Below are 15,874 nucleotides of genomic sequence, written 5' to 3'. Positions count from 1 at the left end.
TTTTTAATAATATTCTCTTGAATTAGTCATTTTTAAGTGCCAATATTACTAAGCAAATGCAAGCTAGATACAATGTATATGACTCAAAATATAAGTGACCTAGTTAGGGATATAAATGTAAATAAGGCTTTAAAACACAGAAAAGTAATATCAACTGTGTACTCACAGCATGTGTGTCTGTGTGTATATGCATCCATATTCCCTTAACATAATATAAATACAGCACATGTATGTATACAGGTGTAGGTGTGTGCAGACATGTGTGTGCATGCATGTGCTATAAACCTCAGAGCAATAACTGTTCAAATCTTTAATATTCTTATATATGCTTTAATACTCTTATATTCTTCTCTGATTAAGGTCAAAGAAATAACTTGTAATAAAATAGTATTTTCCTTTCATAGTAGAAAAAAATTAACAAAAAAGCCCAAGTGCTTTAGGCATACTTATGATTCTCTTTTAAAAAATCAGAGTCCAAACATGCAGGGATGTCTTTAAAGGTGTTTTGAATTTTGTCATAAAAGAGTAGTTAAAAACTAGCCTCTATCTACAAATTCTGGCCCTAGTTACCACACCAGACAGTTTAGTTGGAAGACAATGTCATTCATTCACAGGGAGCCCGCCAAATCAGTCTGAGCCAGGGTATCAAGGATGTGGGTGTTTTGTAATATCTTGATCAAAATGATCTTCTAAAGGAGAATCAAAATTGAAATAATCCATAATATTTTCAATGGCTCCTCGATACTTTACAATTAAATCCTAAGCTTCTTCAGGTAGCATTGTAAGGTCCTACAGAATCTGATGCATAATTATTCTTCCAGGTTCAAAGGCCCTATGCTCTAGGAAAAGGGCATCACCTGCCTTTTCCTGACATACCTCACTGTGTGGACCTTTGTTAGGACCTTTGCTCACAGCAGGCACTCACTCCACCCTAATAGAGCCTCAAGGTCCACTCAAAGGTTCCTTCATACACAAAGCCTTATGAGCTGCCTGCCATTATCTAATCCCTTCTTCCCCAAGCTCCACCACTCACACAGCACTGAGATGTGCACACACTCACTCTTTAAATGCCTATGTCTGGGCCAGTGGCAGTCATTCAGCATAGCCCCCAGTGGGTTCAGACTGAGAAGACTAGGAGCTGGGGCCCTTCTCTCCCATCACGTATGCACAGTGCTCACACTACCTACCTGACTTTCAGACTTAGCATCTGCCCTCATATTAACTCATCCCTATCCCTTATTCACTTTTCTTTGTTAGAAAAAAAACAACTCTTCAAGATGTCATCAAATTAAAAGAACACAAAGAAATTTCTTACTCATTTTTGTGACCCTGATATCCCCAAGGAAGTACAAAGTTAATCACAGGACAAAAAGAAAAGTGAAAGGGCTTTGTGGTGCTTAGAAGAGCTACTTTAAGTGGTTTTTAAGTGGTTTCAGGGTTTGACAGAATTTTTTTCTAATAGTGTCTATTTTCAGTTCAACATGTTTTCTTTCGTAAACCAAAAAGAAAACCATATCATACTGCCTGCAGCTTAGTGCTCTGAATAGGACTGAGCACGGTGGGGGAGGGGTTAGCCAGGTGAAATAGGTAAACAGACTTCTAAGTGGGCAAGGGCAACCAGGAAAGAGGAAGGCAAGTACATACGAGGAGGCTAAACTAATGGAGATGGGATGAAGAAAAAGAAATAATAAAGGGATACGGTCTGCATATTTCTGAGAGCAGGCTCTCACTGTTCACTGCTAAACACACTGAGCACCCGGTAATGAATCTATTGAACAGATGCATTTCTCCTTCCACTCCTGCCACTTGGGGTTTCAGATGCTTCATGCTGCTTCAGATATCAAGGCTTTTACACACAGGAGTCCTCCACTGTGACCCTCCTTCCCCCAAGCTCCCTCTGTCACCACGCTGTCTGTCTTCTTCAGACCACAATGCACATGCTGGGCTCATGTCTCTGAGAAGTCTCCCAGATCACGCTTTGCTTTCATCAAATCCTTTTTTTTTTTAAATTAAATGCTCAGAGCAATTTGTAATTATATGTCTGATCAATTGTTTGTAATGTAGATAATGAGCTCCAGAATGGCACAGACAGCTGCGTTTTTCTCAGCACCACTGTACCACACCCCAGAACAAGCACAATGCCTGGCACATAGCAGGCATCCTAGAAGCATCTGCAAAATGAATGAATTAAAAGCTTAAAATACTTGTTTGGCTTTAAGATTTCTTGGGCTTTCCATACACGACAAAACCCCCAACTCCCAGAATAGCCTCTACTTGCCTCTGTGGTTCATCTCTAGATGCCCTCCACGTGTACAACTAGCAGATCCCCACACAGACCACATGCTCTCATTCTGCCTCTGCCCTGCCCAGGATGCCCCACCCTGGATGGCCTTCCCCTGCCCAGTCCCTCCTTCAGCACTCAGCTTTGTCATCACCTCTTCTGAAAGTCTTTCTTCATCTCTGTCTCACATTGTTTTAGGCACTTTTCACTGTGCTCTCCCAAGTTCTATCATGAGACTTACCTCATTTATTGGCTATCCTAATTGATTTATAAGGTTGGTTGTATGCCTCTTCCATTTGATTGAATTCCTTGAAGTTGGGGACCTAGCTAACAGTCACATATGTTGAAGCCATGTATGTGTTAATCTCATGCTTGGCACAATGTCTGACAAAGAAACATTAACTTGATCTCTGCTAAATGAACACATTCAATGGACATTTTTCAAACAGACAAAATTAGCCCAGTTCATTTCATGAACTAGAAGATGCTTAAAGGAACTAAATTTGCTGTTACCAAGTCTTAAACTACTTTCTTTTTCATGACATGCTCAAATGACTTCAATATCAATGCTGAAAAACAATGCAAGAGACACTTAAGGAAATGTAAAACACTTACAAGAAGCATCAGCATAAAAGATCCCATATAGATGATCAGGAAAAACAATGAAATCATAGTTAGAGTAAGAATGCCACGAATCCACCAGTTTTTCCACCTGCAAAGAAAATGTTTATAAAGTCATAAAGTCAGCACTTAATGTGTTCTTACAGTATTTTTTTGTGTGTGGTTTCAGTATCCAGTTGCTAGACCTAAGGATTTTCCCCAACTATACTTTAAGACCCTTACTTCACCTTATAACAAAAAACAAAACCCAACCAACCAAAGAACATTCACTCACTGAGAGCTAAATTATATGTAAAAATTATGTTAGTCAAAGAAAAAAAAACCTGATTTTTGTTTATTCTGAATAAGGATGAATCATGAGGCTAGGCAATGAAGTGGTTAGTGTGGATATGTGTTCTGCCATGGTGATTCAGAAGGGAAGAAAGAACAGGGTGCAAAAGCCCTCTATAAAGGTGGCTATAAAGATGATGGCCAATCATCTGGGGTACCACATGATTTTAAGGAGGTACAGAAAGCAAGCATGACCTTTTAATGAGAAAAACTCAAGAAAGGCTGACACAGAACCTAAACTGGAGGACAGAGCCATTTCTGTGAAATGAAGAAGGTGCAAAAAGGTCAGCCCCAGAGGACAAGGCCAGATTGAAAGTCACTTCCTTCTATTGCTGAGTGTGCTGCCTACTTTCCTTGATTAGAGACAGCAGTAGAAAAATATTTTCTTTTTTTTTTTTTACTGTTGTTCAAGTACAGTTATCTCCATTTTCCCCTCACCACTCCCTCCCACCCCAGCCATCCCCACCTCCCACCCTCAATTCTACCCCTCTTTGGTTTTGTCCATGTGCCCTTTATACATGTTCCTGACAACCCTTCCCCTTTTCCATCCATTGTCCCCTCCCACGTTCCCTCTGGTCACTGTCGGTTTGTTCTTAATTTCAATGTCTCTGGTTATATTTTGCTTGCTTGTTTGTTTTGTTGATTATGTTTATTCTTGGGTCCTTTCTTGTTCCTTAGAGCAGAGCAACCCTAGTGGTACACCCAACTAGTTCCTGGCCAGCTGAGAACAGATCTCCCCCAATCCCTGGGCAGGGCCTGGGGTGCCCAACTGCTTCTCCACCCCCAAGAGACTCTCATGTCAATCCCCAGTGTACCTGACAAATACTGTCACTCTTTATGAGGCCATGTCATAAAAACGTCACCAGCAGCTGCTGTATGAAACATTTAAAATGATTCTAATAATACCTCTACATGGATGATGATTTCTGAATGTAAAATTGCTGCCCGTCTGCTTTTATTCATTCTAAATGCATTTTATATTACACTCACAATGAAGTCTTCTTCTTCAAGACTTTTCTGATTTCTATTAATACTAATGATAGTATCTAAATTAGTTACAAAAGATCTGTATTCAACTTTTTAAATATAACATATACGTACAATATTTAAGCAAGTCTGTTATTACCCTTCCCATAGAAATAAATATTTGCCAATTTTATCTATTTATCAAATATCAACATAGTCCAGATACTTTTAAAATACCCCTTTTGTCATGTCATTTCTGCACTCAAGATCTAAAATGCCAAAATTAAGTCTAAACTCTTTTATCTAGCTTCCAAGATTTTTCAAGAGGTGGTCAAATTGTACTTACCCAACTTTATTTCCCTCTATTGTTTAAGAAACTGTGTAGACTCATAATTTCTCACAGACTGTAAGCTTTGGGGCTGAACTGAAGTAGACTGAACTGAAATGAATGTAGAGTCAAAAATTCTCTAGCTGAAAGGTTCTATTTAGTTTTATAGATATAACCCTCTATAGATTAATGAATGGATTAGGAAACTGAGCTACGTCACAGAGCTGATCAGAGGTAAATAAAGGATCATAAGCCAGTCCTCTGATAATAATCCTGACCTGCCTGCACAAAATCCAGACATGTCTTAGTCCTTCTTTATAACTGATCCTCAGACTTAGGATTATCGAGAACCTATTCTAGTCAAGAGGACAAGGCATGTCGGAAATCAGCCCCTAGGTAGATGTTGCCAGTGTCTGAGTCTACCTATCTTAGATGCCTGGCTTTGATCTTCAGAGGATGGTAGCCACCCAGAACCAGAGATTTTAAACAGGGAACCTACTCTCTTCATATCACCCAAAATTCCATAATAACTGAAAACGGGGATCTTAGAGGAACATATTGTGTCTGGCTGTCTTTGATATGGATATTTCCCTTCTGAGAAAAATTCCCTTCCCCCCAAAAGACCAAAGACTTACTTCCCTTATTTATTTTAACTGACTCCCCAAATTCCCCCAAAATACCTACTACAAAGTTAAACACATACTTAAACATAACATATGTATCCACTGATATAGTAGCCAAAAGTCATCTTTCAGGAGAGAAGCACTGAATTTGACACAACATGATATAAAAACATAAAATAAAATCATTGTTACTAAAAATCAGAGTCTGAGTCTGAATTTAAAATTCTCAATTTCCTTTACCACACTTCCATGATTACATTAGAAAAAGTCTCAATTTTGATTCCAAGTCATCGCCTCACAGACTGTTTCTATAAAAAGGAACTTAGAATTAGTAGAGGAGAATTTCATTCAAGTTTCATGTCTCCAGGAGCTACCTGAGCTAGAAATGACATTTCCAAAAAGTATATAATTAAGCAATACCCTTAAAAGTGATCATAAAAGTGGTTACACACATTGTTCAAATCAATCTGGATATGTACAATGACTTACTGTGACTACCACTATTAATTAGTTTCTATTTCAAAAGTAATGACAAGTTAAAACAACAACAACATAAAAAACTAGTGCCAAAAGCATCAAGAGGCATCAAGAACCCGGGCTGGCAAGCAGTTCACCTGAGCAAAGAACTGTGACACAGAGGCATGCCTCAAAAATAAACAAGAGCTCAGCGGGCCATCTGGCAAATAGAGGGCGATTTGAGAATGTCTATCCACCACCCTTAGAGAAGGTGGACAGGAAGTCTGCAGGTTCCCAGAAAAGAAGGAAGATGGCTCATGCAGTATAAGAGCACCAGTAAGGCTACATACCTGGATATTTCCTTGGTGTCTCAGCCTCAGAACTAGCATGTTTGTGCCAGATAATTCTTTGTTGTGAGGAGCTGTTCTTATGTACTGCAGGGTGTTTAGCATCCTCCCTGGCCTCTACCCCACTAGATGCTAGTAGTAATGTCTCTCATTGTGACAACCAAAAATGGTCTCCAGACATTGCCAAGTGTCTACAGGGGAGGTGGGGACAAAATCCAGGGCACTGTCTCTGGATGAAAACTTCTAAACTAGACTGTGGCTAAAGAGGTGCACTAAAGGATAAAGCCAGACTTAAATGACTAATGAATATTCACACACACAGGTCAAGAAACAGATTGGGAAAACTTGCCAAGTGACTGAAGACCTTTCAGGCCCCTTCTGATTTCCACAACTTAAGATTTTTTGACATTATATATTAAAACCTCAAAAGTGAGCTTAAATCTTCAACAAGAATTTCACTTTTAAGATTTTATCCTAAGGAAATAATTATAGACACTAAATAAAAGCATCTGTAAAGAAAAATGTTTAATGAAGAGTTGTTTTTGATTGTGAGAATTTATAAATCAGCTAAATACCCAGCAATAGCTGGTTGGTTGAGTAAATTGAACTACAGTTATACAAAGGAATATATCATGCAGCCATTCAAAATATTTAAATATATTTAAAGGTATTTACTCCTAATATGACAGAATTATAATAAAAATAGAAAGGCAGGGAATGGCACAACACTATTTTATACCACACACACACACACACACGCACAATGCATACAAGAAAAAATGTTTCAGAGTGAATACCACAATATTTTAAATATAAACATTTTGGTGAGAGGATTATAGGGTTTTTTTCCTACAAGTTACAGACATTTCTTATATAATTAGTACTTTTTTTGTGGGAAATTTCTTTTTAATATATTTTATTGATTATGCTATTACAGTTGTCCCGTTTTCCCCCCGTACACCCTCTCCCACCCACATTCCCTTTAGTTCATGTCCATGTGTCATACTTATAAGTTCTGTAGCTTCTACATTTCCCATACTATCCTTACCCTCCCCCTATTTTCAACCTACAATCTATGCTACTTATTCTCTGTACCTTTTCCCCCTCTCTCCTCCTCCCACTCCCCTGTTGCTAACCCTCCATGTGATCTCCATTTCTGTGGTTCTGTTCCTGTTCTAGTTGTTTGCTTAGTTTCTTTTGGTTTTGCTTTAGGTGTGTTTGTTAATAATTGTGAGTTTGCTGTCCTTTTACTATACATGTTTTTTTCTTTATCTTCTTTTCTTAGATAAGTCCCTTTAACATTTCATAAAATAAGGGCTTGGTGATGATGAACTCCTTTAACTTGACCTTATCTGAGAAGCACTTTATCTGCTCTTCCATTCTAAATGAAAGCTTTGCTGGATAGAGAAATCTGGGGTATAGGTCCTTGTCTTTCATGACTTGGAATATTTCTTTCCAGCCCCTTCTTGCCTGTAAGGTCCCTTTTGAGAAATCAGCTGACAGTCTGATGGGAACTCCTTTGTAGGTGACTGTCTCCTTATCTCTTGCTGCTTCTAGGATTCTCTCCTTCATTTTTACCTTGGCTAATGTAATTATGATGTGCCTTGGTGTGTTTCTTCTTGGGTCCAACTTCTTTGGGGCTCTCTGAGCTTCCTGTATTTCCTGGTAGTCTATTTCCTTTGCCAGATTGGGGAAGTCCTCCTTTATTATTTGTTCAAATACATTTTCAATCTGTTGCTCTACCTCTTCCCCTTCTGGTACCCCTATAATTCGGATGTTGGGACATTTAAAGATGTCCTGGAGGTTCCTCAGCTTCTCCTCGTTTTTTTGAATCCTTATTTCTTCATTATTTCCTGTTTGGTTGTTTTTTCCTTCCTTCTGGTCCACTCTGTTGTTTTCAGTCCCAGTTTCCTTCTCATCACTGTTGGTTCTCTGTGCATCTTCCTTCATCTCTTTTATGGTAACCTGCATTTTTTCATGTAATTTGCGCCCAAAATCAACCAATTCTGTGAACTTCCTGATCCCCAGTGTTTTGAACTGTGCATCTGATAGGTTAGCTATTTCTTGGTCGCTCAAAAGGATGAGTTCTGGGGCACTGATTTGTTCTTCTATTTGAGCCACCACTCGCTCTTTTTTCCCGGTCTGGTCGCTCTTGTTACGGTGAGGGGTGGAGCCTTAGGTGTTCACTGTGGCTGGGCACCCCAGTTGCTAGGTTGTGATGTTGTACGTTGGGGCGGGGGCAGGAGGGAACAATGGCGGCAGCCCCACTCTCCTGGGATCTCAGTCCCTTCCCTGGGATCCTGGGCTGCGCGCTCTGCCCTGGTCCTCAATCGCAGCCTCACTGGGTCCGCCAGTTGCCGCTTTGGTACTCAGGGTCCACCCGCTGCGTGCCCCAGATGGTTTACTCGCTCCTGGTTGCCTTAGGTGCCCAGCTCTCCCCGCACTCCACGTGCTGCGGCTGGCGCTCGTCTCCGCTCCTCCTACCTGTCTGGATGAACGGGTCTACTTCAACTTCTTGGCTGTCCGACTTCCATTCAGATAAATTCTCTGTCAGTTCTGGGTGTTATTCTGCTTCTAACTTGTTGTTGTTCTAATCTTGGTTGTGCGTGGAGGTACGGTGCGTCCACCTATGCCTCCATCTTGCCGAGTACTTTTAATCTTATGTATCTACAACTCCTACATCACTGCAAGGCAGATTATTTGAGGTAATAAAGAGCCTAAAATGAGTAAGATACACATTTTGAAACATTCATGTAGTCTTTATAATGAATTTTCATGAGAAGATTGAAAGCAGTCACATACCATCTATTGTTAAATTTGAAAAATGAATTCTTTTATAAATAGAGCACAATGTCTAGGTTCAGAATGTGGTTCTATTGTTTAATAGCTACATGCCTCTTGATATATAAGTTTTCTGTGCCTTGCTTTTTTCATTTTTAAAATATGTATGTAACTATATCTGTGTTACAGGGTTGCTGTGAGGATAAGTTAGTCCATACATGCACAGGGCCTGGAGCAATGCACAGCACAGAGCATATGCTCAATAAATATCAGTTGATGTTATTTGCTTTTGTTACTTTACATGCAGAAAGGAGGGCTTCAGAAAGAGCCTAATTGCCCATAAGCAGATGAGTGGATTGAAAAACTGTAGTACATTTACCCAGTGGAATACTATACAACAGAAAAAAGGAATTCCTTTTTGTGACAGCATGGATGGAACTGGAACATTATGCTAAGTGAAATAAGCCAGTTGGTGAAAGACAAATACCATATGATCTCACTTATAAGAGAAATCTAGTGAGCAAAATATAACCAAAGGCGTAGAATCATGTAATAGACTAACAGTGATAGGAGGGAAGGAGGGATATAGGGACTGTTTGAATTTAGGAGAAGGGATTAATCAAAAAACTTATATGAAGAACCCATGGAGACGGACAACGGTGTGGGGGTGGAGTATAGAAGTTGGGGGTGGGCTGTGCCAAGTGGGTAAAGAGAGAAAAATTGGAAAAATTATAACAGCATAAATAATAAAACATTATTAAAAATATAATTGTATAAAGAAGGAATGATTATTAAGGAAACATAGGAATCCAGCATCATTTTAATATAAATATATATAAGAAATTTTCACTGAGATAGACCTGATAAGATTTTAATGCAAAGATACAGTTGTCAATTAGGTCATGAAAACAACTGGGATCAAGACTATTAAAATAATCATGCTTTTAATAATGGACACAAAATGTGTTCTATTGGTTAAAAAACTATAGAAATTTTGCATTGAAGGAATTAATTCTAATATAGTTATCTCCTAGAAGTTAAAAATAGAAAAACTCATATTACTCATACTGAAACTCATACTCAGTAGATATGAGTAAACCATCTTTTTCGTTATGACTCAGGGGTAGTAAAAACCAATTTAGTAAGTTACATCCAACATATTTTGTTCAATAACAATAATATCAAACAGCAAAGAAATTAAGGGACATCACATAGTAATGGCAAGAATTGCTTCATAACATTTTTGCAGCAATTAATACATACATTTGTGGACTTCTAGTCAAGATGGTGACACAGGTAAACACAGCTTGCTTCCTCATACAAACACATCAAAATTACAAGTAAACTAAGAACAACCATCACTCAGAACCATCAGAAATTGAGATGAATGGATGTCCAACTATGGAATTAAAGATACCACATCCATCCAGACTGGTAGGAGGGTTGAAAAGGCAGAATGGGCTGGTCCCACACCCATGTGTAGTGGACAAAAATTTGGGAGGGATATCTTGGGAACCAGGAGTACCAGCTGCACACAAGGTCTCCCAGCCCTGGGTTCCACTGCCAGGAAGATAGATCCCCGTAACTTCTGGCTGCAAAACACCAGCAGTGATTGAATCAGTGGAAGAAACTTCTGGGGTCCCAAGCAGTTCCTCTTAAAGAATCCACACATAGACTTACTCAGGCTTACTCCCTCTGAGCTCCAGCACCAGGGAAGCAGCTTAAAAGGCACCAGTAGCATACAGGGAGGAACTAGAGTGTCTGACATAAAGGAGAGACCTGGGGGACAGCTTTCTCCCTAACAGAATGGTGGGCAGATGCCATTGCTTCTTTTCTGACCCTCCCCGACAGAGCCACAGAGCCAGCAGGTAGGTGGTGCCATATCTGAGACTCCATCAACCTGGCTAACACTGTTTGCCCCACCCTGGAGATGCCCTGATGTTCTATCCCATTCAAGTTATGTGCCCACCAAAGCTGTTAATAGTGGCTTTTCCATATACAAGGCTGGTTTCGGCTTATGCTTCATAACTTCCTAAAACCCCTCAAACAAGCAACAGCTGGTCTCAGTGAGCACTCAGTGCTCATATCCCTTGCTAAGTGACCCTAGGCCCGACACTAGCAGCAGCCAACCTATGCTCACATCTTGGATTCAGCTGGGAACCTCCAAGCCCAGCACAAGTAGCAGCTAGCTGCAGATTGTTTTATAGCTCATGCAGGGTAGCCCTGAGCAGACAGAAGTGGGGGTTGATGTTGGCCTGCACCATCCAGGAAACCCCAGATCCTCTGCACCAGTGGACAGCTACAGACCACATCAGAGCACCACCACCCTGACCCTGCACAGCTGATCCACCACAGAAGTTGGGAGTCAATGGTTACAGCTAGTCACTGCAGCTGACTGGCCTGGGTAATTCCTCCCATTGACCTGCCAACAGTAATCAAGCTTCAACTACAAAATGAGGGTATATTCAGCCCACTTGGGTGATAGGGGAGCTGTGCTACTGGACCGTACAGGGTACCTACTACATTAGACCACCAAGACAGGGTGTCACAGAAGTTTTATAGAATACATAGAAACAAACAGAGGGAGGCTGCCAAAATGGGGAGACAAAGGAATATGGCCCAAATGAAAGAACAGATCAAAACTCCAGAAAAAGAACTAAACAAAATGGAGATAAGTGATCTATCAGATGCAGAGTTGAAAACACTGGTTATTGGGATGCACAAGGAAATTAGTGGGGAACTCAACTGCATAAAAAAGATTCAGTCAGAAATGAAAGATACACTAATAAATAAAGAACAATTTACAGGGAATCAACAGTAGAGTGGATGAAGCCAAGAATCAAATCAATGATTTGGAACATAAGGAAACAAAAAACAGCCAATCAGAACAAAAGAAGAAAAAAGAATCCAAAAAAATGAGGATAGTGTAAGCAGTTTCTGAGACAACTTCAAGTATCCCAACATTCACATCATATGGGTGCCATTAGTAAAAGAGAATGAGTAAGAAATTGGAAATCTATTTGAAAAAAATAATGAAAAAACTTCCCTAATTGGTGAGAGAAATAGAATGCAAGTCCAGGAAGCACAGAGTCCCAAACAAAATGGATGCAAAGAGGCCCACTCCAAGGTACATCATAATTAAAATGCCAAAGGTTAAAGATCAAGAGATAATCTTAAAAGAAGCTAGAGAAAAGCAGTTAGTTACCTATAGGGGCATCCCCATAAGACTGTCAGATGAGTTCTCAAAATAAACTTTGCAGGGTAGAAGGGATTGGTAAGAAATAGTGAACGTCATGGACAGCAGGGACCTAAGGCTAAGAATGCTCTACCCTGTAAAGCTATCATGTAGAATCAAAAGGCAAAGAGCTTCCCAGACAAGAAAAAACTAAAGGAGTTCATCATCACCAAACCATTATTATGTGAAATGTTAAAGTGTCTAATTAAGAAAAAGAAGATCAAAACTATGAATAAGAAACTGGCAATAAATATATATCTATCAACAATTGAATCTAAAAAAACAAACTAAGCAAACAAGAAGAACAGAAAGAGAATCATGGATACAGAGAGTGTTTTGATGGTTGCCAGACAGGAGGAGGAAAGGGGAGAATGGGTAAAGAGGTGAGGGGATTAAGAAGTACAAATAATTGGTACAGAACAGCCATGGGATACGAAGTACAGTATAGTAAATGGAGTAGCCAAAGAAACTATGCATGACCCATGGACATGAACAAAGGTGGGGGATTGTCTGAGAGAGTGGGGAGTGCTGGGTGGAGGGGGGTAAAGGAGGAAAAATTGGGGCAACTGTAATAGCATAATCAATAAAATACAATTAAAAATAATAAAATAGACATTCATGCATCTCTTGGGAAATGGTGTAAAATGTTTCTTTTACTGCATGGCACCATCAAAAAAGATGTAAAAACTGTTCCATACCAATATTTAAGATTTCATATTAATCTAAATAAAAGCTTACATTTGTATTGCTTCTATAAATGTTATAGTTTATATTATTAAAGTATATAATGGAGGGCAATATAAAACTAGGTTCAATTTGTTGGTGATTTCACATTTTAAAATATAGGACAAATATGAAATGGTAAAGGGTTGTAGAGTTTTGGACAATGATTTTAAACTCAGTTAAAAGAAAAAAAAACCTATTTCTGTATGGCATTTAAAAAAAAAAGGAAACAAAGGATATAGAATGTTCTAACACCAGGAAAGGAAATCTGTTTTGGTAAACAGATCACTGGCTTGGGAAATCAGACATACTGGAACAAGAATCCCAGGTCCCTTTCTTACTAGCTCTGTAACCTTCACCCAGTTAACCTCTCTGATTTGGTTTTCTCATACTTCACAAAATTTTAAGGATTAAATAAAAGGATACACATTAAGCGTCTAATACCATGTATGTCTAATATACAATGAAAAAGTATAAGTCTTCTCTTTCAGAGCCCCCAAACTTGGAACTGGTAAAACTTATTACATGGATCCAGATAATGTCACACCTTATCTTGTGCCCCCATTCATCTTCATGCAATCATACCTTGAAGATAAACCAGACAGAGCTTTCTTGAGGATTTCAGGGGTTCTATCTGAGGATGGTGGAATTTCTGGAATATCAGAATCTGTTCTGGAATCCAAATCTCCATATCTGTCATCAACATCTGTTTCCTAAAATTAAGGAGCAAGAAGATCACTTTGTAAAACAGAAAAAAAGCACACACTTGCCAATGCATTTATTTATTGATGTGTGTGAAATCTCAGTTACATAACTTGAAACAAAGAAATAACTATTAGCTTACCTTGACTGCCCCAGCTCTATTGTACTTCCTTATTAGGAGAGTTTGATTATCTTTGCTAAAATCTATCAATATAAGGAATTCATTTTAGAAGAGATACAAAAAGAAATTCCTATATTGTCTAAATCATAAATTTACCACAAAAGTCAAATATTTATTCTTTTGCTACTTAACTGGGAGAACATCATGTTAATTCCATGTAGATTCTGATCAGCTATGCAGATTCCCTCTTTTTATTTGATTACCATCAAACATCAACAAGAGTAATATCTTACACTGGCACAACATTTTATATAAAGTACATATAACTCAGTTTTGAAGTTGTTCACTATGCTGTCATGTAACAGTCTCCACTCCTATGTCCTCCCCTCCCTAACCCACCACACAAGCAACCTTCAGTAAAGAATGCTACACACACATGTACTGGATTGGCCAAAAAGTTCATTTAGTTTTTTTTTCTATGGGATGGCTTTAGTAGTGCTTAGTTATCTTAAACTTCATTGGAAACAATTTTGTTAGATTGTATTGTGACAGCTGTCTTATCAGCGTGCATTAACAAAAACCTATCAAAATTGGTGAATTTTTGTGCAGCCATTTTAATACTGAAGTTAGAAGACAGTATACAACATTTTCAGCATCTTATGCTTTATTATTTCAAGAAAGGTAAAAATATAACCAAAATGCACAAAAAGATTTGTGCAGTATACGGAGAAGGTGCTGTGACTGATCAAACGGTCAAAAGTGGTTTACGAAGTTTCCTGGAGCTATTGACATTTTGGCCAAATAATTCTGTGCTATGGGACTGTATTATGCATTAGAAGATGTTTAGCAGCACCGCTGGCCTTTATCCACTAGAAGCCAATAGCAGGAGATAGCTGACATACTCAAAATATACAAGTCAGTAAAGTTATTGTTGAAAATGAAAAAGGTGTCTTATATTTTACAGAAAAAAACTAAACAGACTTTTGGCCAACTCAAGACTTTGGGAAAGTGGTTTACAGAGGGGGAATTTGGGGCAAGGGTGCTGAACTGGAGGACAGGAATGAGAATGTTCAGAGAAGGTGAGTACAGGCAGACAGAGAATTGAGCAGAACATTGGGTAGGGAGTGACCCTAGAAATGAAAGTACTTAGGAATTCAGAAGGTTCAGGAATCTCAAACCAAACAGTCCATATTAGTGCCAAAGTATCAGCAGATTTCATCACCCCCTTTGACTGTTTCTTTACCCATAAAATGGGAGTTTTTAATATCAATATATAATATCAATATAATGCCAAGGACTTAGTAAAATCAAAGAAGTGAGCTATTACATGATTGAAGCAAGTCTTCTAATTCCTCATTAAGTAGCTTATCAATTAAAATTTTAGCCTTGGGGAAATATTTTCAGTTTTCATAAAGTAATGATAAACTTTTGTTTACTAACTGTAACTTTCTAACTCTATAATTATGAATTTAAATGACATTATACCAAAAAATGACAAATGAAACAGACATGTCTAATGACACTATGACACTGAGAGTCAGTTGGCCCCAAAACAGCTTAAACAGAAAGAGATGTTGACTTAATAAAGCGCCAAACAAAACATGCCCTGAGCATGTCGGGGCACCCACTGTCAGTGTGACATGCCACCGCCTGGTCTTTGACTTCTAGAACAATGGGGCACATCACTTTTTTCCCCTTTTCCCTACTACTCTTTTTTTCTACCTCAATAACCCAGAGTGCCACCTCTACTCTGCCCAGCAGAGTAACAAAGGGTAAATCACTTAACCCTAAAAGAAGTCAGCCTTTGGTTTTCTCATAAAATAAAAGCATTGGACCAGAATTCCAATTGTGCTTCTCAAAATGGTAAAGCCTCTTCAAAGTCCACTTGGAAATAATGGTGATGTATTAAGACCCCTCTCTCTACACCCTGAAGAAGGCGGTCCTGCTTTTATTGTTATTACTCAGGCTTCTGTTTTCTATTTTATACACCTGGAAAAACAAAATGAAAAACTTAAGATTTAACTGAGCTTCTTCATTTTATGCTAATAACTACAGAATAAAGGACAATTCTTAAAAAGTGGCATTTTAGGCCCTAGCTGGTGTGGCTCAGTGGATTGAGCACTGGCCTACGAACCAAAGGGTCGCTGGTTTGATTCCCAGTCAGGGCACATGCCTGGGTTGCAGGCCAGGTCCCCAGTGTGGGGCATGTGAGAGGCAACCACACACTGATGTTTCTCTACCTCTCTTTCTCCTCCTTTCCCCTCTCTAAAATAAATAAATACAATCTTTAAAAAAAGTGGCATTTTACAGCAATTTTACTCAATTGCTGGAATTAGAAGCAGAAACTTGTGTTCCTGCAT

The 15,874-nt window shown here is 38.9% G+C and overlaps 1 protein-coding gene across 1 annotated transcript in view; it reads right to left on the bottom strand.

Annotated features, from left to right (window-relative positions):
- Positions 1 to 15,874, bottom strand: part of CDS1 (CDP-diacylglycerol synthase 1) — a 65,996-nt gene that overhangs the window by 36,648 nt on the left and 13,474 nt on the right. The window contains exons 2-3 of the mRNA XM_045820314.1: positions 13,277 to 13,404; positions 2,897 to 2,993 (exon numbers count right to left, since the gene is read on the bottom strand). Coding sequence (XP_045676270.1) covers positions 2,897 to 2,993; positions 13,277 to 13,404 — 225 coding nt within the window. The remainder of the gene's footprint in view (positions 1 to 2,896; positions 2,994 to 13,276; positions 13,405 to 15,874) is intronic.

Source organism: Phyllostomus hastatus, unplaced genomic scaffold, assembly GCF_019186645.2.
Source record: "Phyllostomus hastatus isolate PE091 unplaced genomic scaffold, TTU_PhHast_1.1 phas_scaffold_39, whole genome shotgun sequence".
NCBI classification, from domain to species: domain Eukaryota; kingdom Metazoa; phylum Chordata; class Mammalia; order Chiroptera; family Phyllostomidae; genus Phyllostomus; species Phyllostomus hastatus.
This window is presented reverse-complemented; position numbering and strand designations above follow the sequence as displayed.